The sequence below is a fragment of the Schistocerca piceifrons genome, chromosome 3 (genome assembly GCF_021461385.2).
Source record: "Schistocerca piceifrons isolate TAMUIC-IGC-003096 chromosome 3, iqSchPice1.1, whole genome shotgun sequence".
NCBI lineage: Eukaryota > Metazoa > Arthropoda > Insecta > Orthoptera > Acrididae > Schistocerca > Schistocerca piceifrons.
In genome coordinates, this window is record NC_060140.1 from 332,997,008 (window position 1) to 333,013,905 (window position 16,898).

At 37.7% G+C, this 16,898-nt stretch overlaps 1 protein-coding gene across 1 annotated transcript in view; it reads left to right on the forward strand.

Annotated features, from left to right (window-relative positions):
* The first annotated feature begins 1,326 nt into the window (after positions 1 to 1,326).
* Positions 1,327 to 16,898, forward strand: part of LOC124788633 (fatty acid synthase-like) — a 92,208-nt gene continuing 76,636 nt past the window's right edge. The window contains exons 1-6 of the mRNA XM_047255904.1: positions 1,327 to 1,430; positions 1,847 to 2,098; positions 2,151 to 2,183; positions 2,643 to 2,729; positions 3,247 to 3,361; positions 7,526 to 7,696. Coding sequence (XP_047111860.1) covers positions 1,327 to 1,430; positions 1,847 to 2,098; positions 2,151 to 2,183; positions 2,643 to 2,729; positions 3,247 to 3,361; positions 7,526 to 7,696 — 762 coding nt within the window. The remainder of the gene's footprint in view (positions 1,431 to 1,846; positions 2,099 to 2,150; positions 2,184 to 2,642; positions 2,730 to 3,246; positions 3,362 to 7,525; positions 7,697 to 16,898) is intronic.

Below are 16,898 nucleotides of genomic sequence, written 5' to 3' on the forward strand. Positions count from 1 at the left end.
ATGCACGTATCACTTGTTTTGACATAGTTTGTGTCCAAAAACAACACTGCTATGGTCTCCCATCCTCCCTACTCACCAGATGTAGCCACATGTGACTTGTGCATGTTTCTGAAGATGAAAATCATGTTGAAAGGGGGATGTTTTGACTCGATTGAAGACATCCAAATGGAATCACAATGAGGCCTGAACAACCTTCATCCTGCAGACTTTCAGGGGTGCTTCCAGAAATAGGAATAACACTCTGATGACTGCATGAATGCCTGAGATGACTACTTTGAAGGTGATGGACGACATTAATATTCTGATTTTTACAGTGAAATTCTCGAATATTTTTGGTGGCACTTCATATTTTGGAGGCCTGGTGTAATTATGTTTTGTCTATCAGAATCCCTTCTAATGCATTTTGTAAATCAACTTGGTTGCAATTACAATAGATGCACCCTACTACTTTTCTTATATACTTTCAGTGTTGCTGAAGGTACCCAGGAAATTCAATTTGGTGATCTTAAAACTAACTCAAACAAACGCTAATTGTTGCTTAAGTATATTTTTGTGTGTATATATTTAAATGTACTTACAAGCAGTTCTGTTAAAGAGGTAAGGGTTTACAAAATCAGGCTTCAGCTGTGCAGAAGTTTATTTTCACAGTTTAAAGCACTGCATTATTCTGCACTGTGTGGACACCAATTATCACTGTATGGCAGCTTTTGCGCACAAAGTCAAGTGAAACAATGAGGATCTCTGAGACTGTCAGCCACTGGACACTGAACTAAACTAATCTCTGCCCAAATGGGCCGTGAAGGCCCAACAGTACTGACTGGCTACCTTATCATCCTCCGCCCATAGACGTCACTGAGATGCAGATATGGTGAGGGACATGATCGGTACACTGCTCTCCTGAGAAATTATGAAAAACAAAAAGAGAGAGAGAGGGAGAGAACTACTAATTGGCCTTTTCTCCTGTACAGTTTTGTCAGCCATTTAGTGAAATAGTGCAGAAAAATGTTTTTGTCAGCAAGTTCAGTAATGCTAAAGATATCAGGTTCTGATAGGGAAATGCAACAAAGAAGAATGTGATGAAATTCTTACCTGTGTATAATATTTTGACAGAGATTGTATTGTCAAGGTACAGTTCACAATGTGGTCCGGTAGAACCGAACAGCTGGTGGTGGTATGGCTGATCATAAAGTAAATACAGTTATGAAAATGATCAGATATAACTTGATCAGCCATCTGCATTATCTTTATTTTGCTTGGCTTATTTCAGTATTTGCAGAGTCTATCAATAACTGCCTATAATGATCATAGCACTAACAGGAATATATAATGGGTTTAATCATGCTTACGCAAAGCGGGTACAAATTTAATTTATACATATCAGTCTATGGTAAAAATACTGAAGTTGTTCATGCTGTGACCATCAAAGTAAAGTAAACAACACACAGCTCTAATTCAACTGGAAAATAAGGGTCAGAGAACTGAATCCAGTGAACATGTGTAATTCAGTGTTGTCATTTCTGTCATCATATTATATCTTAACACTTCAAAGCCTCTTGAGTATAGCAGATATGTCCTAGTAGAATGTAAATACTTCAAGAGAAAAGGAAACCACTCATTGAAAAGCAGTCAGACACAAAAAGGAAAGAAAAGTTGCTAGATTTTGGAATAATCCTTTCTCACTCTAACCCAAGAAAGAATTACTGTGTAAACCGATAAGTTTTCTTTACTTTTTGCACCTCTCAGCAACTCACTGTTTCTGCTTTCTGGTGAGTCATCTCCTTTGCTGCTGAAGTATTTACAAAGCTTCATATTTATTTATTTGAATGAATTATTTTGTCTGTTGCAGATGTCTGGTGCTGCTTGATCCTGATGTTCCCAAGTTTGATCCTAATCTTCCATTCTATAATGACCAACTTGCATTAGGATTGGCAATGAATGTATATAAAGATCAATGCTGGGGAAGCTATAGATACACTTTGCAACCACCAGAACCAAAATCAGTAATGACAGAATATGCTTACATTGACATACAAAACCCTGGAAATTTGTCTAGTCTATGTTGGTTGCAGGCAGAGCCACCACTCAGCAGCAATAAAGTGTGAGTTAAAAAGAAATACATCTGTTTCCTGATTCATTGTCTTTCTTTGCAGGTACCTCTACAGTCACATCTATTGTGATATGCAGTAAAATAGTGCATATTGGTATTGTTATGAAGAACAACAACATTTAATACATATGTTTGTAGCAACTTTCATTTTTTATGTCAATGGAAGTAATCAGTTTTTTTAAAATGTTGTATAATTGGATAGACTTACCCATCTGGGTGACTTTTAAGCATTCTTCCCATTTCTTAAATCTCACCAGTCATTTTCCTTCATCTGTCTTCCTTCGGCTTTAACCCTTCTACCAGGAGAAAGAGCCACTAGTTCTCCTGCTGCCGTTGGTGAACGGATTGTTTTTGTCTATCCAATCATATTAACTTTTGTTTTGTGTATGATAGTAGTACTACTCATACAAGGTGTCTAAAATCCTGGAATTTTATCAAGCAGATACATGTCAACAGCCTCCATTAAATAGTGGGTAGCACAGACACTCTCATTTCTTATGTATTGCTGGTAATGTATGCTTGCTTGTTGATGTAGCCTTGAAGACAATAGTAGTCCAAATGATTTAATAATAAAAGCAGTGACAGTCTTGTTTGTCAACAAAGACCTTCACTTACTCTTAATGTAACTCTGTGACTTGACCAAAAGGGCAACAAAATACTGACCTGCCACTGTGTCATGGTGTCTTAAGGCATCATTTAGATGAGATCTGGAGGCACATGTGATCAGCACATCACTCTCCAACAAGATGTGAACTTTCCATATCTTGGATCCATTATATCTCATTCAAGTAACACTTACAAAGGAAATTTCCCTGGCAGCATCAGTAATTGAATCCAGCTTCTCCGCATAGCAGTCAGACACATTACTGTTCAGCTGTAGAGGTTAACTCACAACTTATTCTTACATAAACAAAATTTTCCAAAAGCAGCAACATATCCATGTTGTGACTTAAAAACACTAAAAAAGCAAGAATATTTTATGTATGTAGAGATCATTTAGCACAAATATCATGTTTAATTAATGTGTCATTAATTTGTATCTTTAAGAAGTGTGTGTGTGTGTGTGTGTGTGTGTGTGTGAGTGATTATACAGAAAATATTGTCCATTGAGAAGTTACAAAAGGTATTTTGTTCAACAGGGACATTCCAGAAAATTCTTTCTCTGTGTATTTTTCTGCTTTGAATTTCAAGGACCTTATGATGGCAACTGGAAAACTCCCAATTAATGTTCTTCCAGGAAAATTATCAGAACAGGTAAGCTTTTCATGAAATAGCATTTTTAAGAATAATTTATTTAGTTTTATATAAAAATAATAAAATCACCTATACAGCAACATGTAGAAGTAGATTAACTACAAAACATTTTACCTCCTGTGTAATGATGTTGGTGTACCCAAAGCAACTCAAGGGAGCTAAAACATAACTTTACAATAAGAGAGAGAGCAGACAAATCACACACACACACACACACACACACACTATTGTCTCTCAACACAACTTTCCAAGTTATTGTACCTGATTTGTTTGTTTTTTCTTCGTTTTTCCTTTATGTATGAAAACACACACATTTTACACATATTATTCATATTTACATCGCATTAATTTATTTGATTAGCTTTGCAGTTATACTTTCTTTTGTATGGCACATACCATGGATCCTTGCTCCTACCTATGGACAAAATGAGGTGATGTTCTGGTTAAGGTTGTGGAGTCACATTCAGGAGAAATGTGGTTCCAGTCCGCCAATCTGGCTCTGCAGATTTATGTTTTCCATGAGTTTCCTTCTTCCTTTACTTAAATACAAGGTGGGTTCCTCTGAAAAGGATGTGACTGATTGTTTTGCTTATCTTTGTCATATCCAAGGTTGTGCACCATGTCTGATGGACTCATTGTTGATTTAATATTAAACTTTAACTGTCCTTCCATTTACTTCCTTTAACACCGGAAAATTTCCCTGTATCTAGCAAAAAATCAGTCTCATGTAATGTTACTGGATTGTTATTAAATGATGTAAACCTCCCCACCCCATCTCCATAGTCCAGTGGCCTGATCACTTAATTTCCCTGTCTGGATGTGAATCTTCCTTTCACAATGGTCTCCATCTGCTCAAACTTCATGAACCCTTAGCTCTCACCAGTTTACTACTTCAAAATCATAGCACCTTGAAATTTACATTCATGATCTAATTTTAGTCTCTCCATAAAATTCTTCTGCTTTGCAATTCCTAATTACTAGATCCCTTAAATATGCTTACTTCTTAACTATTACATCAACCAATACAAAACAACATTAAAAAGTATCTACCCTATTAACCACTTCTCACACGCTGGAATAACCCTATGCACTATAATGTTGCTCATCTGTGTCCATCAGACATTCCCTTTACCCTCTTATAACCAACTAATCCTGTCTTGTTTGCTAATCTATTACACATAGAACCAAATCCCAAGAGTTCCTCTTTTTATACAGTGTAAACCAGAACCCAAACAGACTTCAAAGACAAATCTCAAAATGGGCTCCAAACTCCTAGTGATAAAGAAGTAAGATTTCTCTACAAAGCCTTTAGCAGTAGTCCCATTTCTAAATGTAATGATGGTGGGTTTATCAAAAATACACTCTCCTTTCCCCATTTACTACAATGGAAACATTTCTTTTCCACATGTATCAGAGACCAGAATCAGCCCAGTGTTGACTTTGAAGACTGGGTATCTCAGTTTTATCTCCACTCGACTGTTATCCATTCATACTTCCACCTAACCATCCATCAGAATCCTGTATGGATGTTCGGCCTCCAGTCTCACTCACTTTATTTCTGTGGATGCTTCCACAATAAGACCAGTCTCACAAAAGCTGAAAGAACAGCTATTCACTGTCTTAACCATCCTATCTGCATTAAAAACTCCACCACTTTCATTACGAACCTTGATTATTACATGGAAAAGAACACTACTAATTTGTGTGGTACTCCCATCTGCCAGGCTGGTTGCAGTGACCTCATCCCAGAAGTCCAACTGGCCTCCAATCTCTTGATCTTCCAGAAAGCTCTCTCCAGAATGTCTTTCTCTCCTCACTTTTGCCATATCAAGCACCCAATTTCTGTGTACTTCCCTAAATCCATACACTATCATCCATCCATGAGGTCATCCTATTGTTACAGCAGCCTCACTAAATGAACCTTTGCTCTTGTGAAGCAATACCTCCAAACTATTTCCTACAACCTACAATCTAATATCAAGGACACTAATCTGTTTTTGTATCAAGCGTCCATTTCTCCTTTCTCTTTAGCATCTGGTGCTCTGCTCATTACTTTTGATGCTAATTTCATTCATATCAATAGTATTTTCAAGAGGATAGGAGAGAAGATATTGAGCTGCAGATGAGTGCAACGAAAAGACTGCTATATGTTTAAGCTTTCAGCCAAAAGGCCTCCTTCTGAAGTAGAAAACACATATACAGGCACAACTAACATACACATGACCACTGTCTCTGGCCATTATAGCTGGACTGCAGACAGCAACTGCACCTGATGGGAGCAGCAATCTGGCATGGGTGATGGGGCTATGGAGGAGGCCTGGTGTGCAGAGGGGAAAGGATAGTAGAGTAGGGGTGGGGTAAGTTGTAGGACTGCTTGTGCATCTTCACCAATGGCCCTGGTCTTTACACCATCAAACATCACCACTCCCAACATTGATTGATTCCAAACCCACTACCTCCTTCCTGGTAAACAAGAGCAAAAACATCAGCATCTACACTGATTTCTCCTTTGAGGGTATCATCTAATAATAAATTGTATTTCTGTCACAGGCACTCGAATGGCACACTATGATGCCAACCTCTTCATGAGCCATGTGTCTAGCCCCTCAGAATCTTAAATCTCTTATTAGGCTGATGTATTATTTGGATTCAGGACGAGGACATCATCCTTCTTCCCTTAATATATGTTGTGTAAACTGTGCTTCTAGCATGGAGAACCACAAATAAAGCACATCATTATCAATTAAATTTAGTGTTGAAGCAGATCAGACACCACACGAATTGTTGTATCAGACTTAGCACTTCTATTTCTTTCAATATTGACCTTTCATAATTATGTCTATTTGGTTAATTAAAGCTTACATAAAACTGTAGAAAGGAAGAAACTCTTGAATATAACTTCCAGCAATCATTATAATCCCAGCTGTTTATCACCATTATCCTGACAGGCACCAGTAATGTTTGAGCCTGATATTCAAGAGTATCAATGATGCATCATTTCTGTTATCATAACTTCACTTGAAAATATTTAGTCAAGGTAGTTTTGGCCTAACTGTAATATACATTTTTCATCAGTTTAGACTATGTGGTAATATCTATTCATGTGATAGACACATATTATTCTTAATTAATTCAAGTTGTCAAATATTTTTTGACTGGGGATATATGTTGCATTTTTAATAACTTTCTGTTAAATTAGCTTCTGATCACTATATTCAAGCAAATATCATTCATCTAGTAATCACAGCAAACACAACTTGTCTGTTTTCAGGTATGGGAATGGAATTACTTTCATAAACCAGGTAATCAGTTTTCAATAAAACACATGACCATTATTTATTCACTGTACTTTCTACATGGACTTAACCACATAATAAATGAACCATGGACTATTAAAATGGGCAAGAGCAGAGTTCTTATAAGAAATATCTGTACAATACAAAACTCAAAATGGGACTGAATACAATTTTAGTTCAACAGTAATTCATTTTTACATTGACAAACCAAATTGGCTATAGGAAATTTGGTGTCCTTCAGCTTCTTGTGATTGATGGCTGTCAAAAAGCTATGATTTGTGTCCAGTGATGCGTGATGCTCAAGCTGCATGAAGCTTAGCTGTCTGCTCTCCTCATACATAAAAGAAACAACACAAACACATTGTATATGAACTAAACAGATAATAGTATTACACTCATGGACCAATAATAACACTTATTTAATATATATATTGTGAAGGCAGAAAATTCCTTGGTGATACAGTTTAGGCCCTGCATCACTACATTCTGCATCTGATGCTCCTCTGGTCCTCAGTAACTACCAAGCACCACTAGACTCTCTACCAGTGCTCTCTTCTTCCACTTGTTCCTAACACTGATTTTAAACAGTGGCTAAATTTTATCTAGCAAATGTATATGTGGAAGACCACAACATTCCTGGAGTGACCACATCAGTGAAATAACTGTGTATCTCAGTGTACACAAAGAGGATAACTGTGGGAAGTAAGACTTGGCAGAAGATAACAGGAACACAGAAATATATTGTTATTAAGTGATCTCTGTATTAATTAATTCTGTAATAATAATAATAATAATAATAATAATAATAATAATATGTAACAGCTGTGTTTTCTTTTTTTAATAAATTATCATTCAAATACTTTTTCAGAACAGCATACTTGGTCTGGAATTCTCTGGGAAAAACAGAAATGGTAGACGAGTGATGGGCATTTTTCCTGGCCAAGGCTTTGCAACTAATGTTATTGCTGAACAAGTTTATGATGTTCCACAGTCATGGAGTTTAGAGGATGCAGCTACAGTACCTGTTGTCTACACTACAGTAAGTATCAGTGCGGATTTTGTGTGGCATAAAGGCATTGTATTTTGTGATGAAATTGGTACCTTACTGAGTCAAACTGATCTCACTTTTTGTGTTGAGATGATTCAAATACTGGTCTGCATACCCATATAATGAATATTATTTTCTGTGAGATGTAACCTGATAGCTATTGTCTGCTTGTGTGTTGCTTAGTTGGTTTAGTTGATGTCCAGTACACTACCCATTTGTTGGGTATTTTGTGTATGCTGATCAAATTGATTTGAATTTGTTTAAAATTATCTTAATTCCTCCTTCATTAAAAATCTATGCAATTGAACAAACAGTGTTCTGCCTCTCCGTCTACTTTTACATCTATACTCCGCATGCCATCTGATAGTATGTGGTAGAGGTACTTCTCTTACTACTGTCTAATACCCCCTTCCCTGTTTCGTTAGTAAATGTCCATGAGAAGAATGATCATCAATAAATCTCCATATTAGCTGTAATTTCTTGAATTTTTCATTGTAATTATGACTTCTCTCAATAAACTGATAAAATTTTTGTTCAAAATTTTATATTTAATGACTATTTATCTCATTTACGCATAAAGAGAGAAAAGATCAGTTAATTGTCTTCTGTAATTTTAATAAACATTTGGTCAACTTAGCTCATTTCCAACAATTATTTTAGATTCTTCTAATCAACATTTGTGGAATAGTAGTCTAAGCTGACAATTCCTTTCTGCAATGGTTTCAATATAGTTTCTCAGGTTTTTAAATTCCATACATTATAAATAATAAGTTGTTGCAGGATTATATTTTTTTCAAACACTTTTATTGGTAAAATGCACTTCCAATATAACACAGTCCTTCCCACTGGCTACTACTGCTACTACCATCACTACTTTTGCACCAAAACATAATACACACTGCATTTGGACAAGAACAAAGGATACAAAGAAACACTTGCAATACACCAGTAATATAAAGACAATTGATGTTCTGGTCAGGGAGTCAATATCCACTATTTGACATTTCTTTTTGCAGTGGTTTTGAGAATTAAGTTACAAATATAACAATAATTATAATTTCTAATGTAATATTTATTTCAAATTAAATTTAAAACTAAAAAAATCGCTGTTTTCCGGAAATCAAATCCCATGGCAATGTCATGTTTCATTTCTGTTTATAAAAGATATAAGATTTATTATGTTATTAGATGCACAATTAATACAAAGTTTTAATTTTTAATTTCATTAGATTGTGTCATGAATTCAATGCAAGTATCAAATTCTACATTACATGGCAGAGATAGGACTGTTGACCAGACCTTTATATAGTCCTTTCATGAGACATGTTGAAGGAAGGAATATGTTGTCAAACTCTTCCCAGAGTGTACACATTCAGAATTTCAGTGTTAAACCTTTATGTATTGCATGACACTTTTCTTTTAGCATCTGCCACTGGCATATGTTGAGCATCTCCCCAATGCTCTTGTGCTGAACAAACAATCTCATGATGAAATATGCCATTATTGTGTAGATCTTGTCTACTTCTTGTATTAATCTGACCTGGTAAGGATTCCGAGACCTAGTGAGGGTCCCATGATACTGAGCATTGCTCAAGAATCAGTCAAATAAAGAGTTTTGTAAGCCACTTCTTTAATGGATGAGTTATATTTCCTTAAGGTTCTTCCTATGAATCTGAGCTGAACATCTGCTTTTCCTATTATTTATTTGATGTGGTCCTTTCACTTCAGGTCGCTTCAGATGGTTCCTCAAAAATATTTTACAGTAGTTATTGTTTCTAGCAATTTTATTGTAATTGTACAGTAGCAGATTTCTTCTCCTATGTGTATGCAGTGTGTTACATTCATTTAAATTCAGTGTAACCCACCTGTCCTTGGACTATTCTTCAGTTCACTTTAGGTCTTCCTGCAGTTCACTATAGACTTTTGACATTTCTACCTTCTTACAAACAACCATAATATATCCAGACACCCTAATGGAGTTGCCAACATTATCCACTAGATCACTGATTTTCAGTCTGTGGATCATGACCCCCAGGGGGTCCTTGGGGGACACGGTTGCAGGTATGACTCCAATGTAATAACTTTGAATGTTGCAACCAGAATTAGCAGCATATCCAGCAAAATGTGTTTTGTGATGATCATCAACTATGGTGGAAATGTCACATGGAAGTGATGAGATTTTGTGAAAGCATATTGCAAAATTGTTTATGTCCAGATTTGGTACTGAATTTAATTTAGACCTGAAACTTCCTGCTGGATTAAAACAGTGTACCCGACCGAGACTCGAACTCGGGACCTTTGCCTTTCGCAGGCAAGTGCTCTACCGTCTGAGCTACCGAAGCATGACTCATGCTCGGTCCTCACAGCTTTACTTCTGCCAGTATCTCGTCTCCTACCTTCCAAACTTTACAGAAGCTCTCTTGTGAACCTTGCAGAACTAGCAGATACTGGTAGAAGTAAAGCTGTGAGGACCAGGTGTGAGTCGTGCTTCGGTAACTCAGATGGTAGAGCACTTGCCCGCGAAAGGCAATGGTCCCGAGTTCGAGTCTCGGTCGGGCACACAGTTTTAATCTGCCAGGAAGTTTCATATCAGCGCACACTCCACTGCAGAGTGAAAATCTCATTCTGGAAACATCCCCCACGCTGTAGCTAAGCCATGTCTCCGCAGTATAATTTCTTTCAGGAGTGCTAGTTCAGCAAAGTTCACAGGAGAACTTCTGTAAAGTTTGGAAGGTAGGAGACGAGATACTGGCAGAAGTAAAGCTGTGAGGACCGGGCGTGAGTTGTGCTTCGGTAGCTCAGATGTTAAAGCACTTGCCTGTGAAAGGCAAAGGTCCCGAGTTCGAGTCTCGGTCGGGCACACAGTTTTAATCTGCCAGGAAGTTACATATCAGTGCACACTCCGCTGCAGAGTGAAAATTTCATTCTAATTTAGACCTGTCAGACACTTCAAATACACTAAAGACTTGCAGCGATGAGAAGTGGCATAATGTCTGCTGAACTCTTCAGACATCTGTGGAATGTAACTACGGCAGCAAAGGTCACTAACAATAAGTCCTGTACTGACCGTATTCATGAGTTGACCTCTGAGAGGCTTGCGGGTAGAGGGGAAGGACTACATTAACTTCTAGGTGGGAACGTTGGTGTGAGGCTACCGTCTTGTGGAGTTATTGATAACTTAGTTTTTGTGCTGATTATCTGCTTTGGTAAAAATATCACATGGAACTACAACAGTTCATGGAAGCACATTTAAAAGATGCTCTTGTTGAAATGTGATACAAAGTGGTTGCAGCAACATATACACAGCTCATGTGCAAGACTTCACACCATGGTTACTAGAATGCATTTCAGTAACTGTGTATCAAACCAAACAGTAGATTGCTAGGATTGGCAGCAATGAGAGAAGGCACTTCGTACAGCAGTCCATACTGAGTGGATCTAAAATGCTTGAACTCACTTCAGATTTTAAGTAACACACGTTTCTATTTTCGTAGCTGTTTGGCTTGATCGGGATTCTCATAAAATTGTTGTGGCTTGTCGCCTGGTTCATTTCTCATTTATTTTGTGTTGTTACATTTGATTGCCGTGAAGAGAATCATATGATTTAGTAATTTATAAATTAGTTGAAAAGTATCTTTTAAAAAAAAATAGAACAATAATTTATAATAAAATACACCAAACATTCTTGCAATTAATTAAAAAGAAATGTTGTCTACTTTTGAAACTGGATGAAAGTAAATGAAACAACCAGCCCAGTGCATGTCTGAATACTAGGGGTTCCATAATAAGAAAGGTAATACACAGATACCATAAACTGTGCAAAATCTGAATCATCAACAGATTCATCAAACTGCAAAGCAGCGTGTAAGCTCTTCTTTAATTTTTGACTAAATGTTCTTGAATGTCACTGGCCATATCATTTATTCTTTGTTCAGTGGTATTAAAAGAAGGGATATACTTTCTCACTTGTTGTTTACCTCCTACTTACCTAACATAATTTCAGCCATATCCACAGCTGCTGCCAAAATAAGATTTTTGACACCTGTATATGGTTTTCCTGTTTTAGTGACTCTGTGTGCAATTCGGTAGCTAGCTAATAATGCTTTCTTGTTGACATTGGATATGTAAGATCAGAGAAAAATATTGTTAAATCAGAAAAAAAATCAGGAACAATCAATAAAATTACCTTTAATAAACAAATTGCAATATTAGTTTGCAACTTGAAAACATAGTAGTTCATTGTTGGTCAAGGGTTTTCAGTTTCCTTTTGAAGAAATCAAATAGCTTATCAGCATCCTTGGAATGCTTAGTTGATGGGTAGCACATAAGCTTTGATGGTTTTCTACTCTCACGTGACAATTCTTTGACACAGATTACACATGGAGGTTTATTATTCAGTAAAACTATATTTCAAATAATTGTCATCATACAGTCTGTGTGCCCCCCCCCCCCTTTCTTTTTGTTTGTCCCCCCCCCCCCCCCCACCCTCTCTCTCCAAATTGAGTTCCTCCACTGCCACTTGTGCGAGATGTGGATGGCTGCACAGATCTTTTGAGAAACTTCTCCATTTTATGCTCACTTAGTGCAAAACGCGAGGACATGTTAATGATGCCCGTACTCAGTGGCATACTGTGGCAACTAATTGAAGCAAGAAAAACCATGCGCCTTTATGACCACTGAATACTGTCAACTCGCTGGCCTCCTCCACCACAGCAAAGAGAGAATATATTTTGATTTCTTGGGGTCACTGTTAACAAAGGTTGAAAAACACTACACTAGATTGTTTGTATATACTGTATAGAGTAGGGGTCCTATCACACTTTCTTGGGGTACTTCTGAAATTGCCTTCAAATTTGTCAGTTTTGTTCCTTTAAGAGTGACACACTGAGTCCAGAAAGTCTTGAATTATCTGATCTGATACTTTTTAAGCTCATTTTTTTTCACTAAATGACAGTATGGAACTGTATCGAATGCCTTCCTGAAATCAGGAGCTTTGCATTAAGCTGATTGCTGATGTCCATGGTGAACAGGCTCTCAGCTGAGTTTTGCAAGATCTCTGCCTGCAGAATCCATTTTGCTCATTGTGTAATCTGTGTTGATTTTGCTAGAAGAGATTTTTGTTCTTCAGAATTATAACACATGAGCATAAAATGTGTTCCATAATTCTACATCTGATTGACTTCTCAGTATAGGCCCATAATTATCTGCATGCTTCTTGAATGTGGAACTGACTTACACTTTTTTTCTAGTCACTAGGTGGCTTTCATTGCTCCTGTGATCTACAACAAACTGCTGCTAGAAGGGGAGCAAGTTCATTCACATGAACTCTGTAGAATCTTATGGGTATCTCTCTGGTCCAGGTGCCTTTCCATTGCTAAGTGACTGTAGTTTACTTTCTATTTTTAACCTAGTATCTGCCATTTTGATGTCCCTGTGAAGAATCAAAGGAGGGCCCATCCTCAGCAGTGAAACAGTTTCGGGTGACCACATTCAGTATTTTGGGCCTTCTCCCTGTCAGCCTCCACTTTGGTGCCAGTATGGTCACTGGGTGACTGAGCAGATGATTTCAGCCACTTTCTACTTACTGAATTTACATAGGGTTGTAAGATTAGTTAGCAAAATATTACTTTCAAAATCACTGACCACTTCCCCCATTGCTCTCAGTATTCTCGTTTTTGCTTTGTTTGACTTTTGTGTGTCAAGTATGTTTTGACTTCTCGTAAATCTGTGATGAATGTTTCTTTGTTTAGATAAAAACTATCCAACATGGCTATTAAACTATGGCGAGTCTTTCCCATCCCTTAAAACCTTGCTCAGATAATACTTGTCTCATGTGTGCTGAATGACGCTTTTCAATTTTATGCATTTGTGCTCCAAATCTTTGTACACAGCACTGAATATTTGAGGTTGACTACCCAGATATTCTCTGCAGTTTGTATTCCATCATTCTTGCTAAGTAAAATTATTTTCCTACCTTTCTTAAGGGGACCACACCATGGTTCAGGTCGAAAAAAATCGATTTTAGGTTTTCAACGTATTTTGATATATTAAGGTTTTGTTTAAGTACTCTGAAAAGGATTTTGCTGAAAAAATTTTTTTTCGAGCATTTAAAGAGCATTTTCCTACCACGTGTGTTTATGTCCCACGCCCACTTTTCTGTCACCCACTTTTCTGCATATATTTTAGATCTTTATATCCCCTACATTGCAAGTTTGGGATTTTTTTTATCCTTGAGCGTGTTGGCTATGCTTCGAATGCAACGGTCAGTATTCTTTTCTTTCTGCTGTTTGTAAACAACACATATGTTTTGTTGTGTTTATTGAAGATAACAAAATGTAAAGGTATTTTCAAAAAACAACAATTTAGAGGAAACAAGTTTAGAAAGCTTTCTGTACTAGAGGTGGTGCAAATACAATAGGGCTCAGGCAACTTGAGAATCTTATTATCACCAGCATTCTCTTCCTGCTGCTGTTATTACAGCAATTAAACCTATTTTCAGAGACTTGGCTCACCCTGACCTTCCAAGAAAATGTCTGCATTGACAGACACAGAACCCACATGAATGTTTCAACAGCATAATTTGGAACTCCCTTCCTAAAACTGTATTTGTAGGCATGCATGCAATGAAACTAGGAGTTATGATGCTGTTATTACACTCAATTGTGCTTATGTTGGAAATGTTGGGTACTGAAAAAGCTGAGAATTAGTCCTGGTGAAAATATGATCACTGGGCTGCAACATTGTGATAAAATGAGGATAAGAAGGGCCATCATATGCAGCAGGGCAGTTTTAATTAACTGTACGTAAAAAATTTCAAAAGTCAGTTTCCCACAAACTATAATTTTCAGTACATATGCCCCATTATATCAGAAACTATATAGATAAATGAATGAAATTTTCAGAGACTGCATAACATAAAAAGCCACCTCTGGTACTACATTCATTAATATTCCCCCATTAGGAAGTGCACAAAAAATATTTTCTGCAGAAAAAACTTAATATTTTTTGTTAATAAATTTAAAGAAAGTGTTTCTTAAAAACTATAAAATGGATAAAGTAGATTTTAGTAAAGTTGACTCTATTAGCATCATGTAACATACAGTAAAAATATTAAGGTCCTGCTTCAAATAGTTTTTTCAGAAATGGGTCATATACTTGCCTAAATTAACATGGGTTAGATAGGCAGGTTGTGGTCCCTTTAACAGGTTGTAGCAACACCCATAGTCATTGATGCTATCACAGCCTTATGACCACTGAAGCCTCATCTGTATTAACTTATTCAAAAAGTTCAGATTGCTAGGTGGTATTAACACATTACCTACATGAGTTGGCTCTCAAACTATCTGCTCAAAGCACTTTTTGAACCAGACAATCAAAATAATGTCATGCAAATCCATGTCTCTGGTGCCAGTTCTGACTTCATGACTCTCCTGTTCTGTAGGTGGCAAACTGAAGCCTCCCCCCTATTATAGTAGCATCATCAGGAATCTTATTGATAGAATTCTACAAGTTATCTCTTAAGGACTCTGCCATTAGTTCCTGAAGCAAGCAGTTTATAAAATCATCCTATCACTATGTTTGACCCACCTTTGATGCTTAACTTTCACATTTGGAATCCGTAATAAATTAATTAGATATTATTGAATTCTGTACAGCAATTAATATACCACCAGTGCTGGTCTCTAATCTATCATTACAATTTAAATTCCAATGTGTATTTAGATTTTGTTGCTATACAGTGTCACTTTCAATCAACTGTTCCTTATAATATCTCTGCATTATTACCTTTCATAAATGATACAAAGTACGAGGCCTACCATGGATCCTCCTGCAGTTTACTAAGACATTAACCTTTTAGATTTCCTATCTGTGAGAATGAAAATTCTTTGAGAATAATGTAACTGATCGATCTTTGATTTTCAGCAATGTAGGAAAAGATAGATTGCTACTTACCATAAAGAAGACATGTCAAGTTGCAGACAGGCCCAATTAAGAGACACTCACATATAGGTTTCGGCCACAGTCTTCATCAGTAAAGAGAGACTCACACACTCAACATTGAAACACACACACAAACAAGTCCACCTCACACACACACATGACTGCCATCTCCAGCATCTCGTGTTGGAATACATCGTCTTGTGAGATGCAAGCAAGAACCTGGAGGGGGTGGGGAAGGGGCAGGAGAAGGGATAGTAGTGTACAGTCGGGGAGAAAGATGAATGTTGTCTGGTGGACTGTACAGGGACAAGACTGCCAACAGGCACAGCATCAGGTGGTTGTGGGGCAGGGAGGTGGGAAAAAAAGGAGAGGAGGGGGGAGAGACAGGTGGATGCGTTGGCAGAGGGCTGTAAATAAATAGCATGGGAGACTAGAATGGTGAGGAGATGATATGACAAGGGGGTGGAAACTGCTGGATGGAGGGTGTGAGGACAGTATGTTACCATAGGTTGAGGCTGGGATAATTATGGGAGGGGAGAATGTGTTTTAAGGATAACTCCCATCTGTGCAGTTCAGAAAAGTTGGTGGTGGAAGGAAGGATCCAGATAGCTTGGGTAGTGAAGCATCCATTAAAATCAAGTGTGTTATATTCAGCTGCATGTTGCACCACAGGGTGGTCTACTTTGTTCTTGGCCACAGTGTGGCAGTGGCCATTCATCCTTGTGGACAACTGGTTGATTGTCATAACAGTATAAAAAGCTGTGCAATGATTTCAGCAGAGCTGCTAAATGAATGGCTACTTTTCCAGGTGACCCGGTCCCTGATGGGGTAGGATAAATCTGTGACAGGACTGGAATGGGAAGTGCTGGGTTGGTGGATTAGGCTGGTTTTGTACCTGGGTCTTCCACAGGAGTGTGGTCCTTGTGGCAAGAGTTTCAGATTAGGAATGGCATATAGATGGACCAGGATGTTGCAGAGATTGCGTTGGCAATAGAACAGCACTTTAGGAGGGGTGGGAAGTATCTCAGGTCAGATGTCCCTCATTTTGGGGTATGATGAAGGTAATCAATGCCCTGGCGAAGGATGTAGTTCAGTTGTTCCAGTCTGGGGTGGTCTGGGGTGGTAATAGGTGATGAAGGGGACACTTCTTTATGGCTGGTTTCAGGGGTGGTGGGAGGATTGAAGTTGTGAGGGGAGATCTGTTTGCGGTCTAGGTCTGGGGGTAGTGCCCATCTGTGAAGGCCTTCGTGAG